Source organism: Polypterus senegalus, chromosome 6, assembly GCF_016835505.1.
Source record: "Polypterus senegalus isolate Bchr_013 chromosome 6, ASM1683550v1, whole genome shotgun sequence".
In the NCBI taxonomy this organism is placed as follows: Eukaryota; Metazoa; Chordata; class Cladistia; order Polypteriformes; family Polypteridae; genus Polypterus; species Polypterus senegalus.
Genome location: NC_053159.1, coordinates 107,658,055 through 107,677,244, shown reverse-complemented (window position 1 = coordinate 107,677,244; position 19,190 = coordinate 107,658,055). Strand labels below are relative to the sequence as shown.

Here is a 19,190-nt window from a genome sequence, read left to right as displayed (position 1 = left end):
CACCTAACATGCATGTCTTTGGATAGCAGAAGGAATCCGCAGCCTACTTGTTTTAAGGCATCAGCACTACGACTACGTCACCATGCTGCCCTTACCAAAAACATTATTTCAAAAAACAGTCTATTGATAATAAATAGGCAGAGCTGAGATAATGTGTCAGTTTATGTTTTGCAATATATGTTAATGCAGTGGAGTGAATAGCGTATATATTTCAAATAATTTTTTTTATGTAATTGTTACATCTGCATACAGACTGAGTTTGAGAGTGCACCAGAAGATAAACAAGTAAACAGAAAAAGGCCCAAAACAGGAAGGCCAAAAACAAGAGCATCAAAGCAAAAACAAGAAATCCTGATTGAGTATTCAAAACAAAAAGTCAAAAACAGGAAATGTTAAGGCTAAGAATCTTTTTAGAAAGATCTGAAAAAGGGTGTCAATTCCACAGCTCAGATAAAGAAGAGAATTCCAGGATGGCCTTTTCTCCCATTGCATCATTACCCAAACATTGTGACCTCAGAAGACATACTGTATCCCCAGGCAGTCCTAATGACAGGAACCAAACACAATGGCGATCATGGAAAACGCAAAATGGCAGATGAAACGGTCAAAAAAATTAGACAACTCCTTAAGAAAATGGAATTCACAAAAACAAACTTCAGATTCATGTTTACCTAGACCTAGATCTCACAAATACACAGGGGGACAAAAATCTTATTAAAAAAAACAAAACCAGAAACCAAAACCCTAACAATACTATGTTTTGCTCATTTTTCATCCCCTTTTGTTTGTTGCTTATTTGATTTTTAGCGATCTGGTTTAATATAGTGTTTAGTGTACATTGTGGCAGTAGGGGGCGCTAGTGCTCCCTTGAACCCTCAGGTACCACGCTAGACACCAGGTAAAAGTCCAAGACTCTTTATTTTTCTTTAACACAGTGCACCAAGCACCCTGCACACTACTCATAAATTTAAATAAACAACACAATAATAATCTCTCCTCCTCGCCCAGACACTTCGCCCTCCTACCTCCCAGCTCCGCTCAGTGTCTGGACTGGCCCATAGTCCTTTTATACACTCTGACCCGGAGGTGTTCCTGCCCAATCAGACCACAGTTCCTTATTCCTTCCGGGTCAGGGTAAACAGTCCTTTTCTTCAACCCGGGAGCACGTTGTTCCTTCCTGTCACGTGACGTACTCCCGGGTTATAGGGCACACAAGAGCCCACGAGCCCCCTTACAGAGACTCCCGGTGGCCCCCAAGGTATCCAGCAGGGCTGTGTATAAATACTACATAGTCCATGAGGCCCTGCTGGAACTCGGGGCACAATCCTGCTGTCGGGAGAGCTCCTCCTGGCGGCCTGGGGGTGAGGGCCGGAGCACAGAGCCGACAGTCCTCCACAACATGATGAGGAGATCAATTTTTACCAAAGGCCTTTTGTTTTGTAGTTTATGTACACTTATAGCCCTATAAAAGCAATAGAGTCTCCATCCTACTATTGTTCTTTGTTTTTCTGTTGCTCATTGATGAATATAGCCCCTTGTGCAAACTTGTCAGTATGTCGAGCAAGCAGGGCAGTAATGAGCTGTAAGCAGAACTGGTTAGGGGTTACTGCAGAACTGTGTCTGCCTTCATCATAAATGAGTAAGTTTCACGAAAAGGCAGGAAGGACTTACTTTTACCACATGAAAAAATTCTATTTATGTTTATCTATACTAATAAAAGGCAAAGCCCTCACTGACTGACTGACTCACTCACTCACTCACTGACTCATTATTAATTCTCCAACTTCCCGTGTAGGTAGAAGGCTGAAATTTGGTAGGCTTATTCCTTACAACTTACTTACAAAAGTTAAGCAGGTTTCATTTCGAAATTCTACACGTAACGGTCATAACGGTCGACAACGTCCGCCATGTTGAACTTTCTTATTTATGGCTCCATCTTCACGAAATTTAGTAGGTGGCTTCCCTGTGCTAACCGAAACCGATGTACGCACTTATTTCGATGGTATGACACCACTGTCGGCCGCCATATTGAACTTTCCAACGTTACTAATTTTCCAACTTCCTGTGTAGGTAGAAGGCTGAAATTTGGTATTTATTTCGGTGGTATGATGCCACTGTCAGACGCCATATTGAACTTTTCAACAGTCTTTGTTACTTATGGGCCCATCTTCAAGAAATTTGGTACACGGGTTCCCAACGCTAACTGAATCCTACTTACGTACATATATGCGTCCATAGCCTGCAGCTCGGTCGCCGTGTGAGGCGGCGTTGGGTTCCCCATCCCAACGCCTCCCACGTTGTTGGCTGCCTGCCTATATAAGACCGTCCGTCGCCCGTCTCTACATTCCCTTCCTCGCCACGGGATTCACGTCTCCCTACTGATAACTACAGCCTTTTTGTTTAATCCACAGCTTCTCAGCTGTTTTATTGTTTGTTTATTACAATTATAGTTATTGTGTAGGTATTTTACACTTACTTTACATTGCTCAGGTACCCATTTCCTTTATCATTCCAACCCCCATTACCATGTCTATCGAGATGATCATATTGCACGGCCATCTCAGGCTCACTCTTGATATCCGGAGGAACACTGTGTCTTAAATATTGAATGACTGGGACAGGTTCAAGGTGTGGACTGATGACGATACAGGAGATAATTATACTACACAGGAGCACTATAAGAGTGAAATGCTTAAGCCCTTTACCTATGGTTCTGCATGTGAGTTGATGGCTGCCACTGAATTGTTCGGTTGTTGCTTTCAAGTGTACCGAAATGGCCAAATATTTTACACCTTTCGACAACCGCCAATGCCTCTTAAAACATCTTAGATTCACAGGTGACGATTTCAGTAGTGCACACTTTCATGTTTATGAATGTTTAAACTCTCAAAAGCTGGATGTTATTTTATCGATGAAACCGGTTGTGTGCTTACAACACTTGACAGATGCCAAATGTCACTTCAACACAACAAATCCAGCAAATACTGTCATAATTGAAACAAACCATGAAACTCAAACCGATTATGACAGCAGCAATCCAAGCTGTGAGATTTGAGACAAGATTACTGTTCACATGGCCAACTGTACATTGCATCCTTAAGAGTAAGCTCAGTGCACAGCTTGGTCAAGTTACAACCGGAGGGCCGTACTGACAACATGGTATACAAAGAGATCCTTAACAAATAATTATTGGCATATTTTCCCTTAGTTTAAAAAGGTTTACTGTTCTTATTATTAAAAATTTTAATGCAGTACTCCGCCGCTGCGAAGCGCGGGTATTTTGCTAGTTTAAATTATAAAAATGACTACAAAGTGTAAATGTGGCAAGATGGCACCGGTATCCATAGATACTGTTTACATGAAGGTCAAATCTTGATATGCTCATAAAGACTGGTGTGGCTGGCTGTCTGTTCGTCTCGCTAATCTATGTTTTATCTTTGTTTTTTTTTAATTAGTTTATCTCAACGACCACTGTCCTACAATCGTGATTCTCTACTTAACATATTTTCTTGCTTGCTTTCCTCTCAATTTTCATCTCCTGCTGGGATATTATGTGATCCTCCACCTCTGTTTTATTCATCTGCTGACTTCTTCACCAGGACGGCGGTGTTCACCTGTATCAGTGAGCTGAATGCCTCTTGGAGACACAAGCGCACCTGCCGCCGACGTGGAAAAAGAGCCAGCATTGCTGTTAAACAACGCCGACTCAAGTCCGAGAGCTTGGTTTCCTGATGCCTGCAAGTTGCCTACGACCCATCTTCTCCTGCACAGGAATCCATTCCTGGTTCATGGGCGCTGGAAACCGGATGTAATTTCTCCATTTCAAGGCGGCATCGCTTTTCCTCGGTGTACTCTCAGGGAGTAAACACATGCTCACCCGTGCTCATCCCGCTATGAGCTCTTCTACTTCTATCAAGGCTGCTCTCTTGAACATGAGATCAGTGTCCAATAAAACTTTTATTCTCCAAGACTTTATTATCTCAAATAATCTGGATTTCCTTTTCATCACTGAGATCTGAATTGTAAATGATGACTCTTCATGTTTTACTGACTTGGTACCATCAGGTTTTTCATTTTTAAACTCCGACTCGTCGTGGTGGGGGCATTGTCATTGTTTTTAAAAGTATATTCTTGTGTCGGAGCCTTACAAAGTGTCCGTGTTTAGTAACTTCAAACTGCAACTTTTCGAAGTGTGCAGCTCTCCTTCTTTGTTGCTTGCTGTGGTTTATAGACCTCCTGTAATTAATGCTATATTCATTTCTGAATTCTCTGATCTCCTGGCTGATATCACTCTCCCATGACGAAGTATTTATTGTTAGTGATTTTAACATTCACGTTTGTTGTCAATCAAAACCTTTGGTTAATGACTTTTTATCACTATTGGAATCATTTGATTTTATCCAGCATATTAATATGTCAACTCACTCTCTCGGTCACACCCTTGATCTCGTTCTTATACGTGATATTTCAGTTAATGATATTGATTTATGCGATGTTTCTTTTACTGATCACTTTTCTATAATGATGGATTTGAATCTCACTGTAGATGTCCCTACTACTAACTGTGCTTCACGCTGCTCTCGCTTTTTAAATTCTTCTTTTATATCCAATTTTAAAACCATATTCTCTACTCTTGATGTGCATGTCCAATATGATTGTATCGATGATTCTGTCTTATAATTTCATTCTTTTTATAAAACGGTATTTGACTCAATTGCTCCGCTCAAGATACGCTGTAATAAGGGAAGACCTGCTCCTAAATGAAACTATGCGATCGCTGCGTCGCGCCTGAACTGCGGACCGGCGTTGGAAAAAAGATGGTCTGATTGTTTCTAAACAAATTTTTAGGACTTCTCTATTCAACTTTCAGCTTGCAGTTAAGAAAGATGAACATGATTTCTTCGCTGATTTAGTTTCCCGTCATTCTAAAAATCCTAGGGTCTTATTTAATTTAATTAATATGGCCATTCAACTTCATTCTGTGATGGGATTAATTAGCACTGTTCTTTCATGTCAGCAATTTCTTTCGTTCTTTGTCAGTAAAATTGATAAAATTCACTGTGGTATTGTTTCAACTGACTATGAACTTCCTATTGTTAATCGTGATATTGTATTCGAATCTTTTGATCCTATCTCACTTTCACAGCTAAAAAGAACTATTGACACCCTTAAACCAGCTCCCAGTCCTCTTGATATTGTACCACCACGCCTCTTAGTGGAAGCCTTTGATGTTTTGGGTCCATCTTTACTAGCCATTATCAATGATTCTATTAGTGCAGGGGTTGAGCCCTCATTTTTTAAACATGCTGCAGTGTGTCCTGGTCTAAAAAAGGCAGAATTAGATCCTGGAGTTTTAGCCAATTTTTGCCCGATTTCCCAATTGCCATTTCTGGCTAAAATATTAGAAAGAATTACTTATAATCAATTGGTTGATCACCTTAGCTCCAATAATTTATTTGAGATCTACCAATCTGTCTTTAGGCGTTATCATGGTGTTGCGATGGCCCTCCTTAAAGTATTCAATGACATCTCTATTATTACTGACTCAGGTGGCGCTGCAGTCCTTATCCTGGACCTGACTGCTGCCTTTGACACTATTGGCCAAGAAATATTGCTGTTGCGGCTTGAACATCTTGTTGGGCTTAAAGGGGCTGCTCTTAACTGGTTCAGGTCATATCTAACTGGTAGACACTTTTCAGTCACTTTAAATTCCTCTTTTTTGTCCACTGCTCTTCTTAAATGTGGTGTTCCTCAGGGATCCATTTTGGGTCCTATCTTATTCTCCATATACCTACACCCTATTGGAGCTATTTTTAGGAAATTTAACATTTCTTTTCACTACTATGCTGATGATACACAGGTTTATATTCCTATCTCTGCAATACATCAACTGCACAACTGTCTTTCTGAACTAAGATCCTGGATAGCTAATAATTTTCTTGATCTGAATCAAAATAAAATGGAGGTGCTTATAGTGGGTCCATCAGCTAAAGCCCAGATTGGTCTTGGACTTCTCGGCTCTGTCTTTTGCAAACCTCAAGTCCGCAATCTAGGTGTTATCTTTGACAGTAACCTCTCTTTTGAGAAACAAGTTAATTCTGTAGTCAAGAGTTGCTTTCTCCAGCTTTGTCTATTAGGTAAGATCAAGCCATATTTTATCTTCTAGGGATCCTGAGAAAGCTACTCATGCATTTATCTTTTCTCACCTTGATTACTGCAACTCGCTGCATTCTGGGATTAGCAAATCCCTGATACACAGGTTACAGTTGGTCCAGAATGCTGCTGCTTCCTTTCTGGTTGGGGCAAGAAAGTATGACTCTGTTTCTCCAATATTAGCTTCTTTACACTGGCTGCCTGTCAGTTTTCGAATTGATTTTAAAATCTAGCTGCTATATAATCCTTACATGGGCTTGCTCCTGCCTATTTATCCGAATTGTGTGTTTTACACCAGCCATCCAGAGTGCTTAGATCTTTTGGTCAGTTTTCTCTTGTTGTCCCTCATACCAAGTGTAAAACTAAGGGGGACAGGACTTTTGCAGTTGCTGCTCCTTGCCTGTGGAACTCTTTACCTCATCACATAAAGGAGTCGTCTACAATTGAACTGTTCAAAACGAGATTAAAGACTCATTTCTATTCACTTGCATTCCGTGACCATTAGTAATACTGATGGTTTCCACATTGTGATTATGTAACATTACATCTATTTATTATTTATTTTATTTATGTTCATTTATTTTATTTCTATTTATGTTATTCATGTTAATTGTATGTTTTTCTTTAATTCTATTATCGTAAAGCACTTTGGCCACAGCATTTCTATGTTGTTTTAAATGTGCTATATAAATAAAGTTGACATTGACAAATGTTAAAAAAAACGATTTTACATGGTGCACTTTTTCACATGACTCTAATAATACTTGGTATCACCCTAGATTTTAATTTTACATTAATTTATCTACTTATCTAAATTTTGACATAAAGCAGTTTGCAAATACAAATAATTTTTTTTTGGCTATAGCTGTTGCTTACATGATACATGTGTACATACAGAGAAATATTTTTAAAACTGTCTCTTCAAGGATGTCTTTGAAACAAAGTACACTTACTTTAAGTAATTAAATTTTTTAACTGTTTGGAAACATCCCAGGTTACCAAAACATTTTTAATTTCTCAAACAATAGTTATACACTTGAAGCCCGAGATATTTCTATGTCATTGTTTTGCTACAATCATGCAGCATTTGTTATGCTTCTGAATGAAATATAACTTGGTACAGTTAAGACAAAAAAATGCAAGTTTAAAAATCAAAGTGCTTGTGTAGTTATTCAATCTGTAATACTACATTTGAGAAAAAGTCTTAGTCAAGGCCCATTATTGACTATTTAATAGTTGCACTTCTAGGATACCAGAATGAAAAATATAAACTGTTAATTATATGGATTCATATAATCCTATGGCATTTCACATCCTATTGCTGTGGATCCCTTCCAAAGTTATGCCAACTTAACTCTAAATTGCTGAAGAACCATATATAGTAATACTGTTATCAAAATAAGCTTTGAAGAATGGTGAAGGAGTAATAAGTAGAAATTGGAAATATCTGAAACCAAAATTATTTTTTCACAACTGTGGCATATAGTCATGTATGTTAATAGCAACAAAAAGAAGAAGGCAGGAATTACTTTCTTGGCATGAATTTCCTGGGGGAGAAACAGAATTTCTCGGTTCACAAATACTGGTATAGGTGGAGTTCTCATGTGAACAACTACCAGCTGTGCAAATTCTGGTTCTAGAGTACAATACCGGAAGTAAATAATGTGTCTATATATGTTTTAGCAAAACACTGGCTTTTGGCACTTAAAGGGAGATGTAAGCGAGATCAATAAACAAACTTACTCAATGAAAGTTTCCTGTTCGGATCTTCCTGATTTAATTGCTTCTTCTAGTTTCTTCTTCCTAGTTTAATTTCAGAAAACTACGAATGCTCATTCCCTTGAATTCTTAATAACACATATGATATGACACAATAAGTTAATTGCTAGATACATATAAACTCAGTGATAGCAGCAATAATTTCAACTCTCTGCACCAAAGGTAATCGTCCCTGGCAAGGATTATTTTGTAATTTCCACATGTATGTCACCATTTGGCAATTGTTCTAAGCCTTACTGTATAGCTGCATTTCTTCTCTCTTTGTTCTTGTCTTCACTCTGTTAATGCTATATTCATGGGTGTATTTTGGCTCATATAGACAGGATTTAGGAACAAAGTCATACATTTCACCTTTTTATCTTTGGTGTAAAAGATGCTCTTTTTGTTTGTTTTTTTTTTTTTTACTTTTGCCAGAAAAAAATAAATAGGACAAAGTCCTCAAATCATTATCAAATATTTTCTATCTACTGCAACATTCATAAAGCTAGCTACCACAAACCACCTGGGGATGAAACGTTGTGTATGTATAGCTATGGTACTATAGTTATGCACTCAATCTCAAGACGTGATTCAACTCAGGAACATTATGTATTTTGAACTGGATACATTTGGAAAGTTTTAATAATGGCTTTTGCCTTATATTTGTTTGCAGTTTCATCAAATGTCATTTTTAAGTAACTACATTTTTTACATTTTGCACTTTTTTAAGACTTAACATGAAAACACAAAGTTTGCAGGTCAAATGAATGCATGGCAGAATTTCCAAAAAAATAATTTTGGTTTCAAAAACACCAGTCATATTCTTTAACACAAACATACACATAAACAAATTTAATTTATCAGGGTTTTTGATGACTTGACTACATACTACTGTGAAAAAACAATGTTTATTCACTTTGTTAAGTTAACATAAGCTTTAAGGACTTGTTATAGCCTTTAAGACAGAAGACAAAGTCTTATCCAGGAAGCAACAGAGACCTATGTTTCACACTGACATCCTACACTTAATCATCATCATGTAAATAATACAAAAATAAATTAGGCTTATAGGAAATGCAAGTCAATGCACCAACCTGATGGTAGAAGTCATCATCATCAAAAATCTCTTCATTAAACTCTTTCATTGAGGTTGCATTTTTTTCTAAACATTCAGATTCCTGTTTACAAAAAAAGATATATAATCTAATGAAGCTTCAGATGGTCAAATAACAGTTTTCCAAAAAAAAGAGCCATACTTAAATGTGCATGCCATTTCCTTTCATAATGAATGGTACAAGTGAGTTGGCTTTCTGGCTTACTTTTGACATTGATAAGCTATGTGGCAGCATACCTGGACTTCAGTACCCTGCAAGTTACCCACAGAGCACACTAGGAATTTGAGACTCAGAGTGAAAACCTATTAGGTTCTTTTGGTGTATACTCCCTACTTTGTCTGCGTTCCGCCTGACCTGAAATACTTCCTACACTCTTTAAAATAAATGTGCCAGAGCGATTCTTTAGAATCTTTAGAGTAATGTGATAGGGGAACAATTTTTGGTTCCAAAAGACCAATCCACATGAAGCTGGCAGAAAGAACTTTTATTTATTAAGATCTGTATCAGGCTCCATACAGTAGATTACAATTAACAGATTTATGAAATACCAAAGGGCCATGACTTAAAAAGACTCTTTCTGCAAGTGGGACTTACTGGTTGTTCCTGCAATCTCTCTTTCAGGAGTACATCATCAGGCTTTGGTTCTGGATGCCCAAGAACCCTGTACATGGATCGCTTAGTCTGGGTTCGTTTTAGTAGTCTGTCTTTTGCCATCATGATCTGGTCAATCTGAGAAAGGATATTGCGATCAAATGCACTAAAGGCCTGAAAAAAAGCAAAGTATTAAAAAAAGACAATTTTCAGTTATTCTTCACATAACTAGCAGTTTTAACTGAAGAAAATTCAGAAAAAGAGGCATTCACCTTGCCTATCTTGCCTGATGACAGTCTGGTCTTGTCATGCCACTTCTGCAGTGTACTGTTGCGATACCTTTGGAATGCTTTAAAACGTTTTGCTATGAATTCTGGGAATTCACTTGTTTCTAGTTTGCGTTTGGGTGGGCCTTTTTTTGGATTAACTTCCTCTTGCTGCTCTTCAAATTCATCATTCTCACTGGGAACATCATCACCGCTTTAAAAAAAAAAAAGACTAAAAACTTTACAGTATGATTTTTCACTAAAATGACATGTAATAGTGCATGGAATTAAGTATAAAAAGCATTAGGCAAGACAATGTCCCAGATAAGCCAAAAAACAAGCACTCAGGGCAGTTGTCAAGTTTAGAAATACTGTCATGAATTATGACCATTTTATATTTCAAAATAATGGAATATAGTGACATTTGGAGCAAGTTATTACAATGGTCAAACATTAAGATAGAAATGAACATGTAATTGTCTTATTAATAGCTGCTTTTCAACACCTTCATTAATATTTGTCCTAAATATAAATTGAATAAGTGGTTTAGAAAAGGGAATTGAGTGAAAGAAGGGTCCCTATAGCTTTCTTTAAAGAATAATAATTCTGACTTACTTTGATTTAAAATTTAAACAACAGTCAATTTTTTTGCATAATGGTTTTAATCATAATAATTCTAACAAGTTTACACATATTATTACACTGTTTCCAAAATTCTCATCTGTTATGCAGCAAGGGCAGTGTTGCTTGAATATTTAGGACCTTATTATAATTCTGTATAAGTTACATTTTTACTTTGAAATCTTGGCTCAGTTAGCATTGGTCATTATGTTTCTGAAAAAGAGTACATTCTTAGATAGTAAACAAGAATTTAGCTAATGTACAATGCAAGTGAAGAGGAAGTTTTTTCATATCATTTGATGTTAATCTGGTGTTCCTAAAGGTTTCTTGAGATTTTAGAATCAGCTAAACTTAGTGGGATGGCCCATTCTTTGTAAACTGTTGATCATTTGGAACTTTCTCCATTTGTACATAGTCTGTTGAACTTATTTACTATTTTTCTTAGTATGTAGATATGCGCTAATCAGTTGATACTAAAGCTGCAAACAGTGCAGTGACCCCTGAAATAGTTAAAACGACTTAAAGATTTTTCAGAACTACAGTAAGTGCAAGTATAAGAGCAGATTAAAAAACAAAGAAAAAACTATTTGGATATAAAGACAGTATGGTAAACACAAAATACTTTTTTAGTAGTACCATGGTAAATGACATTTCTAACAGTCTTTTAAATTGAATTTCCGCCAATAGGTAAATCATAAATATGAGGAACCAGTATAATGATAATTAAGTCTTTTAGAGGTGTTTAATGGTGACTAACAACTCTGTGGACATATCCTAAATTATAAAGGCTTACAAGGAAAAGCTATTCTAGAAAAACAAGAAGGAAGAATGAAAATGAGTACACATGTGAATAAGAAAGTACACTATTTTAAGTAAATGATCCCAGTGGGTCAGGTAGAACATGATAGGTTTACCTATCTAATAGGTTTATTTATATTTTTGTTGAAGTGCAGTTTTCCTTTTGAAAATGTTACTCTAAGATTAAAACATATAATTGGTGTAGATCAGCGTTCTTTAACCTTTTTACACCTGCGGACCGACAAAAAATAGGAGAAATATTTTGCGGACCAGCTGACGGCTAAGACAGAAATAAAAACCAATGTAGATAGTATTTTATTTATTAAATCTAATGTTATAAAATTACAATTTTTAGTTAGTGCAACACCTGCTGCTACTTCTTTGTTATAAAATTTGATATACTTAGCTGCAGAGTTGTTTCTGAGAGGCGAAGCGCTGCATTAACATTCACTTGATTTCTTTGTTTGGTTATTACTGACAAGGCTGAAATAATCTTTTCACACAAATAGGAAGTCGAAAAAATGACCAACAATTTTGATAGCTTTATAACTCAGAGATGGATATTCTTTTTCGAGTGATATCCAAAATTGAGACAATGATTGCATTTTATGTCTGGACACCACAGTGACATCAGAAGACAACTCGATCAGCTTTTGTTTTTCACGAGGAGCAAGTGTGCATGATTTTATATCTTGCAAGAAAGTCTTATTAATCCAGAGGTTACCTTTACAAGTATCTTCATTTTCAGGTAAATAATTATTAAAGTTTTCAGCTAATCCCCTTAAATGTTGACTTATTATGTTGAATATGACTTTCTGGTTGAAATCAGCAGCAATCAAAAATTCTCCCAAACGTGGAACCACTTAACATTTTCTTGTACGTGACTATACCAAAGAGCCAGTTTCATTTTGAATGCATCCATTTTATTTCTCAATATAAAAATATGTGTGCAAGACCCTTGAAGAGAAATGTCCAGTGGCTTATCAGTAAAATTTCTATGCTTTGAATGCAAATGATAAGCGAGTTTGGAAGGTTTCATAGCGTCATTTGACAGAATTTTGGAACAGGCTACGCACAAAATCCGTGGCGACAGATTTGGGTCGGGAAGGGGGTATCTACAATAAAACTAAATACTCCTTATCATAATGCCTAACAAAGTTTCCCTTTCTCTTTTTGGTTTGTATTGCACATTCTGAGGATTCAGCATATTTATTTTACTTTGTTTCTTCTAAACTTGAAGCACTAGTAATTGGTATATTTTCGGTACCATCACTACTTTTCTCCTGAATATTGTCCTTGCCTCTACTAAATAAGGTTAAAAGGTTTTGCCGTTTGACTTTTTTTGTCTCTATTCTGTAGGGTTTCAAATTTATGAAATAACTTGTTTTTCAAAATACCACCATACAATATTAGAAAACAATATGCACAAGCATGATAAAATAAGATTTTTTGCAATGTGTTGTCGACAGGCGAGCTGACTCAATACTGGCAATTCAGTGGCCTCACATTTTGCCTATACTCGTTGTAGTGTGCAGTGTCCCACTTGCCCAGCAACAATGTAGCGCCTGAATCATGTAGCCATTACATGATTTTGAGCGAAATTTTTTAGTGGACCAGCAGGAAATTTCCAAGGACTGACCACCCGTTGAAACACATGGGTGTAGATGATGCAGGGCTACAGGCTGTCTTCATATTAAAATCAATAAGATGACTGTGTTTTATTTCTCAGTCATTCACGCCAAAAAGGTGATTAAAAGTTTGGTTTGAGGCAGAGTACTACAGCAGATTTATATCTGAAGACAGTTTTGATCACTACTTTAAATTTGTGCAATTTTATGAGCTCTAAGCAGACAGAATGTTTTTTTCTGATTCCTTAAATACCTGTCATCTGTACTCTCCTTGTTGTCAACTAAATTCTTTGTGTCAGGATGCTGATAGAACAACTCGTCTTGCAGCTCCAGAAGTGACCTCTGCAGGGCTTTTAGGGCTTTGTGAGCTGTAAAAAGACAAAACATTACATGAAAAAAGATAACACAAAGAGCAAAATACAGATTGGTCACAATGAAATATTCTCCACTCAATTTGTTGGATTTAACATTTATTTCATTCCATGTACAAAGCATTATATTTAACTTAAAATATCTACAAACCCATTGAGGAAAACTGCAAAAGAAATATTATAAGCTAAAAGGAGTCTGCTGAATAATATGCCTGTTGTCTAAGTAAGGAGACATGTCCAAGATGTTATACAGGAAGAAAATTTAAGAAAATCCCTTTCTTCCTCTATCTGTGATGATTAAGTAACATTTGCTTTAAATGGTACCAAATACAAAATATGTACTTTGTCCTTGTGTATCATCAGTGCTCTTGTGCTACCTGGCACAAGCTTTGTTATCAATGAATTAAAAGCCTGATTATTTCAAAATGACTACAATTATACAGTAACAGTTTCAAACAGCCTGTGAAAATAACAAAGTGTGTCTTCAGTAAGCTTATCACAGTGTTAAGCCATCAAAAGGCTTTTGTTTGTCTTCTCATCTGTAAAACAGGAACCCTACACTCAAACAGCAGGTAATACAGTCCATGATTTAATAAACAGCTACACTAAGCCAAAAATGACAAGACAGGTATAATGCAGACTGACCCCATGAGAATCAGACACCATTCATTTACAAACATTATTGCTTTCTGTCTCTGACCTTAGTAGACATATACTATAAATAAGCATGTTCTGAAACTGAAACACGTTTCTGTGAACAATATGACAAACAAAATGGCATACCAGAAAAAGCAAACATTCTCATCCTTTTGTTTTAAAATTTGAAAATTTTAAAGGAAAAAAAAAAAGCCTTGCACGTTTAGCAAAATTTCAGCCAAAACCCAGCACTCTCAAATTCCCAAGAGCCAGTTAAAAAGCTTCATCAGTCAGTAAGACAGCATTAGGCTTTGCATTTAGGTCAAATAGTAGTAACAGTAATTCCAAATGCATATCACAATCAAAAGTATCAATATGCTAGCATTTCACTACCACAGTATTTTTCAATCATTTCAAATATCCATCAAGCTATTTTCTGAACCTTTCTTTTTTAGCACAAGGTCAAATAAAAATCTCCATTCTCTCAAAATACCTTTATTTTAAATTAGGTCACATTACATCAAAAGCCAGTACAACGACATTCTAAAATTTAAACAACACTACGGGAATTAAGTGGCAGGATGGTGCAGTGGTACCACTGCTGCCACGCAGTAAGGACAACAGGGATCACATCCTGGATCCTCTCTGCATGGAGTCTGCATATTCTCTCCGTTTCTGCGGAAGTTTCCTCCCACTTTCCAAAGACATGCAGATTAGGTGACGTGATAACACTAATTGACCCTAGTGTGTGTTCGACCTATGATAGACTGGTGCCCTGTCTACAGTTTGTTCCTGCCTTATGCCCTATGCTAGTTGAGTTGGGCTCCAGCACCCACCAATTACCTTGGTCTGGACTAAAAGTGTTAGAAAATGACATGACAACAAAAACCAAAGACAATCAGAAAAGAATTTGTCTACATTTCACTATAGTGTACAGTAAAAACAATCAGCTTTCTGTTAATAACTTTAAATAGTGTGTGCGTTTAAGCTATATAAAATGTTCACATTTACATATATGTTACTTGCAATTACCCACACATATAAAAGTTTTAGGCTTGTACTAGAAATAAATATTTTTCTGAATCCTAAGACAAGGTAAAAGACAATGATTTAGCATGATAAGACAGCAGTTAAAGGTTGCTGGCTCTCTGTCTATCACATTAACTTAATACTTGAGTAGAATTCAAACTGTCCAGCCATTGGATCCTTTCTTCAAACCAAGGTACCTAGAAAGAGTAGAACAGCCAAGCCCTTTTCAACAGACAAGAAACCTGTCCATGTTCCTGTTGTTCTTCCTAATAATATCCTGCACTTATTCATCTTAACAGCTGTTTGTTTCAAGAAATTAAATAAGAATTAGAAGTAAAAAACTGAACAAAACTTTGTATAGTATTTGAGTATTTTGTCATTGGCCTTCTTCTTTGAGGTGTGTGTGTTTCTGAAATAAAAAGTCTACAAGATAAAGGAACCAGGTTTTCACAGAATGCATCAGCAAATTTCCAAGATCTGATCTTAAAAAAGCAATACCAAGTAAGAGTATGCACAGGTAGTTGAATAAATGGCCAACTGCCTGAAGTACCAGTATTTAAATAATGGTATTGTTATTTGGGTATTCTGTTTGCATATTTCATTGCTGGAAGTCAAGAAAAATGTGGCATTAAGAAAGATAAGTTATATCTGGCAATATTTTTATACTCAAAGCAACAAATAATGTCAGACTAAAGTACATCAGTTGATTCGGTTTAATTCAGCTTAGTTTTGAATCATGTGAGACTGAAGCAGCCTCGAAACCAATTGACAGAAAAACCTAAAAACTTCAATAATTGCATTCACTGTCCCAACTTGAAATTATCAGAGCTGATCACAGAAATGTTTAGAGATGGACATACTGCTCCTCAGATTGCATTGACCGAGTTCCCTCCCAGAAAGCCATAATTAAGAGGGCTAAACAGAAAAATAGCTCCAGACAGAACAATGAAGCTCCTTGCATCATTTTAGAGACACATATCAACAGGGCTGCCAGATCGAATGCAATTAACTAGAATTAACTAAAAAATAAACTTATATGAATGCCCACATTTTATTTACAGATCACAAACAGTCTATGTTAAAGTAATGGGAAAACCCTGATACTTCTTAAAGATAAAAATTGAAATAAAATACGTTATATAAAATAAGTTAAAAGTGTAGGTTGTTATAAGAATGCACATCCCACGTACTCAGTGAAGCCAAACTATTAAGCTTCACAGTTTGCTTTTCTTGGAAACTTACTTTCAGTGAAAAAAGTCAAACGAAATACTCACAACAACACAATTAGCCATGATGCCACAGGGAAAAAAAAAACAAAATCTGCCGAGTAGTGCATGTGCTTTCACTTCTAAAAATTTTTGAGGAGGTATGGGATTTTATGACATACAGTTGAATGTATGCCTTACCAGGAGAAGCCAACAGCTGCAAAACTCATTGTTAGATGACCAAACAGGACAAAAAGTAGTCGTGCACCCCTTAAAATACTCACCCACTTATATAGAAGCTCTAATCCTAGTAATGTAACTTAACTAAAACTACTGACAGGTTAGTGCAGTGTTACCCAACCTTTTTTCTGGGGTGGCACACTTTATGTAACCAAAAACATCGCAAGACACGATGCTGCTCTATTAACTACAAACACATTGCACCTCTCATAAACATGGTCCAAACTCCGAAGAGACGGGACCACCAGAGAGGTTGGTTTAAAAAAAAAATCATCTCCAAAATCAGCATTCGCAGACAGGGCACTTTGCGAGCACTTTGGTTGCAACTCACAGCTGCTTAGTTTCTTTGCCTGCCCCTGTCTACCACAGAAGCAACTCATATGCCCACTTTCCACCAGTCCTGTGAGGTTCGCTGGCAACCACACATCCCAGCAGAAGGACTCTTAGCAGCCAAGAGACATGTCTGAAGTGCTCTATCACTATCACATAGCTCTTTTTATGCCAGCTTCTCCAGGTAGTCTTGTCATCCTCAGACAAGTTTTAACCTCCTATGGAGCTTGTCCCTCTCAGGTTCTGACCCAAGTGCGCTATACTATTATTGCAACTGCACACCTGGAAAGCTCTCACGGTGCACCACTGTGCCACAGTACATTGGTTGAAATATACCTGGTTAATGTAATATAATCCAGTTTTTCGTTTTAGTGCTGTATTGCAGCTGTACAATCAAGACGACTCTTCTTCCAATGAATGTGGGTTGTGTTTGTACATTATGTAAACATCTGCATGCTTAAAACTATGTGTTTAAGAGTTTTAGTCTGAAACTTTGTCTTTTTACAAGTGCAGGGGCCTCATGTGTAACACCGTGCGTAGAATTCACACTATAACATGGCATAAGGTCAAAAGTGGAAATGTGCTTACGTACAAAAAAATCCAGATGCATAAATCTGTGCATACGGCAACTTCCACATTCTTCCGCTACATAAATCCCGGTCAGCGTGAATAGTAACACACATGCACGCGTCTGCTGTCCCGCCCCAACTCTTCCCAGAATTACGCCTCTTTGAATATGAAAATCAATATAAATAGCCCTTAAGCTCAGCCTTCTGTGAAAAGGCAATGGCAAAAGCAAGAGGGAAAATAGAAGAATTTCAGCCAATACCAAGTGGATGCAAAGAAAAACGTACTATTTGTTGGTTTAAACAGTGGTATAAACAACAAAAGGAAGTTGATCGAGTGACCCAGCGTGTTGGAGAAACTCGAAAGCTCACATTCACAAAGTCGCACAGTACCCGAAATAAAAAAGAAGTTGTCAGATTTTAAAGATGATGTGAAAAGGTGAGTCGTAGCCCACCATCTGAGTGTCATATGAACGCTTATTAGGGTACAGAGAAAAAAAAGGCACACAGTGGGGATAAAGCATGAAATGTCAACTTTAATCTCTAAATTTCCACTTTAATCACGTAGTTTATTTTGTCATTAAAGTAGAATATCATAAACTTAATCTTAAAATCGTTTAATTTAATAGTTTCTCAATCCCATCGTAACTAAAGTAGCACGTTAAATGCTTTGTTTTGTATTTGATCTTCTATGTGCTCTGTATGTGTGAATCACTACGTGCTTCCGGGCTTTCTCTTCCTCCGACAGGACACAGAATCCATTACATTCATGATATTACAGCTCTCTGAATAATTAAAATACTGAGATGTATATGTGATATCATTTTCATGATGATAGGAGTTAAAGCATGTTATTAAACATAGGAACACGGTGGCGCAGTGACTGTTCATGTCTCACGCAAGATGCTTGCTAAGCCGTGTGCTATCTTCGATGAAATACTTTATTGTAGCAGTACTGTCTCTTTCAAACGTACTAACCTCAAATTCCTGTCCTTACTTTTCTTTCTCCAAATACCCAATTGCCACACAATCAGCTCTGTAATAGACGTTAAGCCATCTGTAAGCTTAGAACGCCGATTCTTCAAAACGTTTAAGGAACATTGAAATATCCTCATAGTACGTGTTTAATTATTCTATCCATCTATTCTTCCAGTGTCGCGTCAGCACAAGCAAGAATACAGCGCGAGGCAGGAACAATCTGTGAACGGAACGCCAGCGGCTCGCTAACGATGCGGCACCGTGTAGTTAGTTAAAGTTTTATCTGTATAATATAATAAACATATTTTGCTGCATTTCATCTTAAATATAATATCGTCATCATATGTAAATATGTGCTGTATAAAATGGCTCAGGTTGTGCAATATTATAACTGTAGTGCAAGTTTATAGTGAGGTGATTATACTAATAAGTACAAACACTTCTACAAGGAGCACTTGATGGACTGATTGAATGAGTTTAGAGTTCTTGGGATGAAATTGTTTCTAAACTGCAAGGTCAGTACAGGAAAGGCTCTGAAGCATTTGTCATATAAGAGCAGTTCAATAGACAGCATGGCTGAGGCAGCGTATGCTTGATGATGTATACTGATAATTCTCTTTCCCATCAGCTGCTGTACAGCTATGATTCACACTCAGATACTTTGATATAAATACTCTGGGTCGTGCAGTGAGAGTAACATAGAAAAAGATGATCCGATGTGGGATCTGAGGTGCAGTGAGTGTAACAACGCTAAAGCAGTTATGGTATTTGGAATAGTTTGACCATTCTGTGGACCATTATATTATTACAGGTTAATTATAATCAGATGCAATAAACTAATAAACAATATGTGGTTAATGTCAATGTATTTATAAAGCCACATATGGGATGTAGATCTAAAAAAG

General features: G+C 36.8%; 1 protein-coding gene across 1 annotated transcript in view; it reads right to left on the bottom strand.

Annotated features, from left to right (window-relative positions):
* Window positions 1-19,190, bottom strand: part of aatf (apoptosis antagonizing transcription factor) — a 148,671-nt gene that overhangs the window by 40,242 nt on the left and 89,239 nt on the right. The window contains exons 5-8 of the mRNA XM_039756722.1: window positions 13,184-13,298; window positions 9,890-10,097; window positions 9,621-9,791; window positions 9,006-9,089 (exon numbers count right to left, since the gene is read on the bottom strand). Of these exons, the coding sequence (XP_039612656.1) occupies window positions 9,006-9,089; window positions 9,621-9,791; window positions 9,890-10,097; window positions 13,184-13,298 (578 nt within the window). The remainder of the gene's footprint in view (window positions 1-9,005; window positions 9,090-9,620; window positions 9,792-9,889; window positions 10,098-13,183; window positions 13,299-19,190) is intronic.